This window comes from Musca autumnalis, unplaced genomic scaffold (genome assembly GCF_047663935.1).
Source record: "Musca autumnalis isolate F117 unplaced genomic scaffold, ASM4766393v1 scaffold_112, whole genome shotgun sequence".
NCBI lineage: Eukaryota > Metazoa > Arthropoda > Insecta > Diptera > Muscidae > Musca > Musca autumnalis.
In genome coordinates this window covers 109409-118521 of record NW_027411659.1, presented here as the reverse complement: position 1 = coordinate 118521, position 9113 = coordinate 109409, and the positions used below count along the sequence as shown (strand labels likewise).

The 9113-nt window shown below is 37.5% G+C and overlaps 1 protein-coding gene across 2 annotated transcripts; it reads left to right on the top strand.

Annotated features, from left to right (window-relative positions):
* Positions 1-1702: 1702 nt before the first annotated feature.
* On the top strand, positions 1703-3764 carry CaBP1 (Protein disulfide-isomerase A6 homolog CaBP1). 2 transcript variants are annotated; one of them, XM_073964495.1, is made up of 3 exons: positions 1703-1907; positions 2016-2086; positions 2150-3764. In XM_073964495.1, exons 2-3 carry the CDS (start codon positions 2074-2076, stop codon positions 3442-3444), a joined length of 1308 nt encoding a protein of 435 aa, XP_073820596.1. In that variant the 5' UTR covers positions 1703-1907; positions 2016-2073; the 3' UTR covers positions 3445-3764. The 2 variants fall into 2 exon arrangements, with proteins under 2 accessions (XP_073820596.1, XP_073820597.1); XM_073964496.1 differs by having other exon boundaries at positions 1762-1907; positions 1956-2086.
* The last annotated feature ends 5349 nt before the right edge of the window (positions 3765-9113 follow it).

The window sequence follows — 9113 nt, the reverse complement described above, 5'->3', positions numbered from 1 at the left end:
TAAAACAGGGTTCGTTTTAGATTACGTTTCTACAATGCTTTATTTACTTTATTACACTTATTCAGAACCGACTTTAATTACAAAGCACACAGCAAGTCTCTAGTTAGCACGCAGCTCTTATTTAACCGATCTGTTCAGTTCAACGCTTAAAACACAACTCCACTGTTGCCATTCGTGACTCTATTTATACCCAAAATCTCCTTGGTCTAGAAATATCTAGAAATATGGCAACAACTCGAATCTGTGCAGCGAACACACAGACTCACATTCGCACTAAGCGAACATCCATACTCACATACATACAAGCACAGTAATGACGTAACTACAACAACAAACAACTACACGAAATACAAGAAGTAGGAACTAAACGATAATCACATTATTATGGCAAAACAAACAAAAGAACAATAACAAAAGGTAATGTAACGACTAGAATGATGAAGAGAGTTCTACATGGTAGTTGTTGTTGCTTAAATAAAGTAACTGCGTAATAAAAACTTTACGTTACAATTCAAATTTTTAAATTAACGGAAATTAAACTAAACTAACTTAACCTATCAGTTACATTCGTAACAATACATATGTTATTGTATACATAAATCATATGGCTGACGGCGTTATCAAACGGTTTTTGTGTGTCACCAACGGCCGACGTAAATCGACAGCGGACGACACGAAACTTCGAAACAAACGTTGGATGTGTTTAAGGTAGAAACACAATGAAATACGCCGCTTTATCACGCTCAGTTTCATGTAAAAGACTAAAGGCCAAGTACTACCTAATTCAAATAAATTAGCCAGCATTTGAATTAGGTAGTACTTGGCCTTTAATCTTTGACATGAAACTGAGCGTGAAAAAAACTGCGTATTTCATTCTGTTCACACCTTTAAGGCCAGAACAGAATCGATCGTCGATTGCTTTGCTTGCTTCCCCAAATGTCAAATTATAAAGGAATGTCAGAGCCTCTTTGCAAATCCACCTGCGTTCTCCTATAGGAGGCTCTGGCATTCTTTTATAATTTGACATTTGGGAAGCAAGCAAAGCAAGCGACGATTGATTCTGTTTTGGCTTTTAGGGCTTAAAGTTTTGTGCCGTTTCTGGTAGAAGAATAAAAGATAACGTGGTTTTATTTTTTAATTTTTCTGTATTCTTCTACCAGGAATGACACAAAACTTTACCCAAACGTGTTTTCAGCTTTGGATGTTTTCGGAGTAGTGCAAACGGCGTTTCACTTGTCTCTTAGAATACGTTTATACTAGAGTTTAGTTTTCGCACATTTTCCGTCAAATAAATTAAGGTAGAACCGGTTACAGTGTTTATAAACACTAGTGGTATGTTCCTTTACTTTTAAAAATGGTAACAGTGGTAAAAGTGGTGAACTTTGCGGGTAAAAAGTGGTAAAAACTGGTAACCTCAGGCACGTAAAGGAACACGACTTAAGAGCAGTACACATTGTCAGTTTTGAATGTCGATATTTCGCAGTTATCGATAACTGTCCAACCGTCCAGCAACCACAAAACATATCGTGGTTGCCTGATGACTGACAAAAATGAACGGCCACACTAGCAAGCACCAACAAAGCTGTCATTCAAAACTGGCTATGTGTACTCAGCTTTAGATAGCTGATAAATTAATTTGTCTTGTGTAAACCACGGGTACGATTTCCTTCACAAAAAATGTGACAATGGCAATGTGCAAAATGGTTGGTAACACTTCTAATGTATTTGACGATTTCACAGAAAAAAATAGTACGCATCACTGAATTCGTAAAACGGGCCAATCAGAAACGTCTACGTCTGTAATAGAGAGAGATTCGATATTCTGCAAAGTAACATTCAAAGTAAACATATTCTGGATTTGTTAGTTTAAATTTTTATTTTACAGAAAAAAGATATAATAAACATAAGTAAGTAAATAATAACGCAGATCATTAACTATAATTTCATAAGTTAAGATATTATATTTTGTTATTTCCATTCATATTCTTTGTTTCAACGGAATGAACAAATTGCAGTTTGTCAACGTCACCGGCTTTTCTTCTAGAAGCATTTATATAGCGCGGTTCTACCAAAATGAAAATAAAAGGTTAGTGGTATCTAAGCACTAACAAAATGCAGAATACTGAATTATTGATTTGTTGTTTTCCAGGATTTGTATGCCTTTTGCTTGCCGTGGCTGTGCCATCTGTCTGGGGTCTATATTCGTCTGGTGATGGTGTCGTCGAATTAACACCCACCAATTTCGATCGACTTGTTGTTCAAGACGATGCAATTTGGGTTGTTGAATTCTATGCTAACTGGTGTGGACATTGTCAGAGTTTGGCTCCAGAATACAAAAAATTGGCTAAAGCATTGAAGGGCGTTATTAAGGTTGGTGCCGTCGATGCTGATGAACACAAATCATTGGGCGGTCAATACGGTGTACGTGGTTTCCCTACAATTAAGATTTTCGGTGCAAACAAACGCTCCCCCACGGATTACAACGGCCAACGCACAGCTAAGGCCATTGCGGAGGCGGCTTTGGCTGAAGCTAAGAAAAAAGTACAAGCTGCTTTTGGCGGTAGCAGCGGCGGCAGCTCTTCTAGCAGTGATGAAGGCAACGGTGATGTCATTGTATTGACTGATGACAACTTCGATAAATTGGTGTTGCAATCTGAAGATGATTGGCTGGTTGAATTCTATGCTCCATGGTGTGGACATTGCAAGAATTTGGCACCCGAATGGGCCAGAGCTGCAACAGAATTGAAGGGTAAGGTCAAGTTGGGTGCCCTAGATGCTACTGTCCACCAGAGCAAGGCTGCCGAATATGGTGTCAGAGGTTATCCCACAATTAAATATTTCCCTGCTGGCAAGAAATCCTCCTCTGATGCTCAAGAATATGATGGTGGACGTACCTCATCAGACATTGTAACTTGGGCTTTGGACAAACACGCTGCCAATGTTCCAGCTCCAGAATTGGTAGAGATCATTGATGAAACTTCTTTCGACTCCGCCTGCGAAGGTAAACCACTGTGCGTTATCTCTGTGCTGCCCCATATTCTTGATTGCGATGCTAAGTGCCGTAACAAATTCTTGTCTACTCTTCGCGAATTGGGAGACAAATTCAAACAGAAAGCCTGGGGCTGGGCTTGGGTTGAAGCTTTGGCTCAACCTGAATTGGAATCTGCATTGGAAATGGGAGGTTTCGGTTACCCCGCCATGGCTGTGGTCAATTTCAAGAAAATGAAATTCTCCGTCCTAAAAGGTTCCTTCTCTAAGGATGGTATTAATGAATTCTTGCGTGATATTTCCTTTGGTCGTGGTCAAACAGCACCTGTTAAGGGAGCTAAGAAACCAGCAATTAACACTGTACTTGCCTGGGATGGTAAAGATGGTCAATTGCCCGTTGAAGAGGATATTGATCTTTCCGATGTCGATTTGGATGACATTAAGGATGAATTGTAAAAGGAGTTTTCTAGATCATAAGTACAATAACAACAAAATTCCACCAACAACATCTTCCTCATTTCACACTGTAATTTATCAGCAAATCACTTGATTTCATTTCATAAGACTGTCATTAATTTCATAGATTAATTTTTATATAAAAAACAACTACGTATAGTTTAATAAAGAGCCCAACTATTAGTAAGGCCAATCAATGGCTATAGATATTTGAATGAATATAATTTGTATTATTGTTTTATTTTTTAAATTTTTTCTCATAGAAAGACTTAAGACCTAAATGTATAATGTATCAATATAAATATGCATTTATTAAAATACTTGACGCAAAGTATTGCATTCTTGAGGTTAATAACCGTCGTAAGTATCTTGAATAGGTTTTCATGTTTTATAGTAAATGAATGTGTATGTATGTAAAAACGCTGCAACACATCGATGTTAATCTCAACCTTCCACTGTTATCAAACAATTTCTTCGTTAGTTGTTTTTATTTCTGTAACTCAAAGAAAATGTATCTCCAATCAATTTTTGAAATACAATCTGTGCCACTTTTATCTCTAGGATAATGTTATTGAAACCAATCTTTCTACAAACACACACACATATGAAGAGATAAATACTCATGTTTATTTTTTATTTAAAAAACGACCCGACACATACATACTTGTTATCATTTTGTATTGATAAACTATGTATAGATTAAATGACTAAAAAACGGATTTTATGGTGATACAAAATACGAAATAAATGAATTCGATTTCCAATAACGTTTTTTTGGGCTATCTAAAAGCGACATAGCATTTAAAACCTCCAACGAAAATCGTTTTATACATACATACGTATAAGTTTGTAATGTGTTCTGTCACTTGAACACACAAACGTTCTGCACACTGCGACAGATTTGGCGCGACTTCCCACCAAACCAATCGAACCGACATTGTAACGAAATCGGAACAAAATTTGGGCGCTACGCCCACCGTCGGATCCGAAATCGTAACGATATCTTAACAAATTCGGGAGAAAATCCTTGGAAAATTCGGAATACGAATACAGATTTCTGAACGATTTCGGAATAATGTCGTATGAAAATCTGAGGTACCTTCCGAATCTTCGTAAAGATTTCTGACGATTTTGGAATTAAAAAAAAAAAACAAAATAGATTTAATTCAAATTGAAATACCATTTATTTTGTTTTTTTTTTTTTAACGCACACGCAACACACGAATTTTAGATTTTGGCCTGAATATCGAAGGAAAATATTTTTCTCTGACGTCTCTTTTTTATTGATAAATTTTTCTTTGTTATGTTTTTATTGGAAGATTAATTTCAAACGTATCTAATGATTTTCACTGTTGTTATGATTTTGTAGTTATAGTAGAACAATGTTAACATTCTTTACGAATATGTTGAGTCTATCAGCATTTATATTTAAAAATTGTATATGCGAATTTTATAACCAATCATTTTGTTTTTCGACAACAAACTAAAATATTGCTTGTTAAATATGTATATACAAAAGGTGGTTGTTATGAGAAGGGAAATTTGTTTCCGACATATTGATCCGAAATGGAAAGAAAAACAGCATATTCGAAGGGAAATATACATCCGACATTCTCTCCGAAATCTGAACGAATTCCCTACGAAAAATCGTATAGAAATCTGAACGATTTTGCTTCCTAAATTGTTCCGATGTGTCATTTGGTTTGCTGGGTTGCATCACACTGATGTGGCCATACATTAAGACGATTGAAATAAGGACACGTACGTAAGAATCATATATAGCTGTCGGAGAACTATGAACTGCGTATTTATAAATTTCGTTAATCCAGTTTAAGGCCACTTGTCGGATAATACTTCGAAAGTTTATACTTCTCTAGACATGGTCCCGAAATTTCCGAAAAAAAATCTTATGGGTACCAAGCAAAATGACGTTATTTGAAAATGAATGGCTATATTTGTATATTAGCATAATATTTAATGTCATTCCTTCAGACACCTCCCACAAAAATCATAAAAATATATACGCTTATGTGCAGTTGTAGTTCAGGTCTAAAGTTTGCTATATTAATTTTAAAGTCCATACTTCCCTAATAGTTTTGGTAAGACACGAAAAAGGGGATTTTAGTAGTATAGGCGGTGATGCATTTTTCAGAGGAATTAGGTCTACTCATGGTACAATCATTACAATAATAATTAAGGGGTCGATTATGGATAGCAACTCAACTGTAGTTGCGTTGCCATAAAAGAAAACTATGCAATTAAAGTAAGTAAGTAAAAATAGATACATTTTTGTCAAATTCAATCGATATCAGTGTTTTGAACCTTCAGCTATTAATTTAGTTGTAAAAAGTTATAAATTTTAATGCAGAAATAGAAAATTGTATTACTAAATTTGTCAATAATCCTGGCTAAAATCAAGTTAAAATCTGGTTTTTTTCGAACATTTGCACTACTTGATGGCTTTGGGGTCTACATTAGTCGATGGTCAGACTAGCACGATTTCAACATGGCGACGTCAAGTTTATAGGCGAGGGGTATGAAGTAGTGAAACCCATGTACATGGTTTTCTGTGTTTGCTGTGTTGCCTCTTCTTGTTGTTCGTTGCAAGATTTTTTCTTCCATTTTCTTTCATTGTGATTTTCTCAAGCCAACGTTACCAACGAAACAAGCATATAAAGATTTAACAAAAACATTGTATTAATCGGGTATGTGATGGAAAACGATTCGACTCGTTTTGCCATAAATCGAAATCGTATATCTTTAATTTTGGTGAATATTTTAATGAAATTGAAAATGGATTTTAAAAATATTATACAAATAAGGTGCTTTTGCGAAGCAAACCTATATATATCATCAACGGCACTCCGATTATATACCATTTCGATTCTGCAAATCGAGTCGATTCGGTTTTCGTCACATACCCGAATGAAATAGACAAGATTTAGCTATTATTATTAATTTAATTATTAATGTTAATTATTTTGTGTTGTTGTTTAGTTTATTTATATATGTTTGCTTAGTTTTATGGTATGAGAAACACAACAAATGCGAAGAGTAAAATAAAGGGACACGAAAAAATCTTAAATTTCACGTTAACGTGTGTGGACACTAACGAAACTTGAAAAGAAACTTTAACGAAATTGGTTTCAAGAAACCTTGCTAGTCTGATCATCGACTTACGAAACATACTGTTACGAATGTAACTGATAGGTTTAAGTTAGTTAAGTTTAATTTCCGTTAATTTAAAAATTTGAATTGTAACGTAAAGTTTTTATTACACAGTTACTTTATTTAAGCAACAACAACTACCATGTAGAACTCTCTTCATTATTCTAGATGTTACTTTACCTTTCATTAATGTGCTGTTATTTTGTTTTGCCATAATCATGTAATTATCGTTTAGTTGCTACTTCTTTCTTGCATTTGTTTGTTGTTGTAATTACGTCATTACTGTACTTGTCGTCCGCCTGTATTCCCCCCATGTATGTATGTGAGTATGGTTGTTCGCTTAGTGCGAATGTGCGTCTGTGGTCAATCACAGCCTCCCAGTTCAACACTACAAGAAGTTAAATGAGAAGATTGTGACGTCTAGCCCCCGCATCGCTTCAAGATTGTTATCCCCGGCGGGGGAAAGCATTGTAGAAACGTAATCTAAAACGAACCCTGTTTTATTTGGTACAAATCGTACTGGGGAATAAAACAACGTCTACACGGAGATTAGTTAAATCTAATTCCGTAACAATTGGTGTCAGGAGTGAGATTACGATAATCCTACAATGAAGATGAAGTTCAAGGATCTACGAAAGGAAGACTTGAAGAAGGCGCTATCTAAGTTTGGGTTGCCAACTACTGGAAGTAAGGCTGAGCTACAAAAGCGCATTTTGGAATTGTTCGAGCGCCTCAGAATGAACATCGACGAATATGAGTTTGATATTAGAGATGGAACTTCAGACGCGGTTCCGAGTTATACGGAGGTTGCAAAAGTGATTGCAGTAACGTTGGCGAAGGAATTTAGTAAGAGAATGGAAGAGGAATCTATTACAATAAATGAAAGCTTCAAATGTCTGACGGAGGAATTGGACGAAAATTCCCAAAAATTGGAAGAATTAGAGGCAAATTTTAGAAGAATCAGCGAAAGACTCGACAATATTACGCAAGTTATTGGAAAGCGATTCGAGGTTGTGGAAAACCATTTAAAGAAATTGGATAGGCAATTTCTGGCCCACGACGAGAAGATTGTGAATCTGGAAAAGAAAATGTCTGAACTGGAAATCAAAGGAGGACCAGTGCGAGTTATTGATAACACTCTGAAAATCAAGCCTCCGGAATTCGACGGATCTACATCGTTTGATGTCTTCAAATTACAATTTGAGACGGTTGCTTCGAGAAATTCGTGGAACGACAACGACAAGGCGGTACAACTGCTTATGTCATTGAAGGGCGATGCTGCTGACGTATTACAGAATATTCCCGCCGCTTCTAGAAGCAACTATGGAGATATAATTGCTGCTCTCGAACTTAAGTACGGTGGCGGACATAAGCAAGAGACAATGGTGAAACCTCAGGCTTGCAATGTGCGGAGGCTGGAAGTTGAGGACAACAATCCCCAGACCGTTGTCGAACTAATGAAAGATGCACTAATGCAGGTAATAGATAAAGTGAAACGAGGGGCTGGAAAAACGAGAAAGACTTGCTACATCTGTCGGAAAACTGGACACTTGGCCCGAGAATGCAGATTGAGACAAGCAAGGCCCAGATCCACCACACCGCCTTCAAAAAGCGACGACCAACTGGTGGCCAAGAATCTGGAAAGAGAGACATCAGGTGAATCAACAAAAGTGGATTCCGTCAATCACGAGGCGCCGCTGGCAGATGAAGAAAACGATGGTCCCACCATTTCTATAGCCATAGTCCAGCAGAAGAACCACAACTTAACGGTTAAAGGCTTTATCAATGGTGTATTGCGTACCTTGACATTGGACACCGGTGCAACAAAGTCCATTATTAGACCGGATTTGGTAAAAGGGAAGGTATTGCCGGCCACAGGCGAGACTACAACGGTACATGGAAAGGCCTACCAAAGGCTGAGTATGGGTAGGAAATCGGTAAATTTCGATTTTATAGTGGCCGATATTGTGGACGAAGTTATACTTGGTGTAGACTTCATGATTGCCTTCGATATCAACCTGGACATAAAGCACCGTGTGATGACTTGGTCCAATGTGGGAATACCGATAAGTGTGGGCTACAACGAGAAAAGCAAACATCGCCCAAAGGCAGAATCCGGCGAGATCGCTGTCGATGTCCGTACGCTGAAGGTGGAAGCCGCCGACAAATGGCCCGTAGGAAAGTGGAAAAATCTCGCAACGAGGAGGAAAAAGCGAAGATGTACGTCGAGGAAAGGTCCTTCGAAAAGCGGCCGTACAACAAGGAAGGACAAGTCCGATGAAGACCAGGTGGCACTTAGGAAGGTGACCACAAAGAAAGAAGATATAACGTCACGATACCTGGAGAGAAAAGAGCGAAAGTCCAAAGCTAATGGCGTAGAGGGTACATCTAAATCAGTTGCTACCACTACGGAAAGAGAACTGTGTCTAGTCCAGAGGAACAGGCTTAAGCGGGAGGCAGTGTTACCAATGCCCATACCACCGAGAGGGAACTGTGTCTAT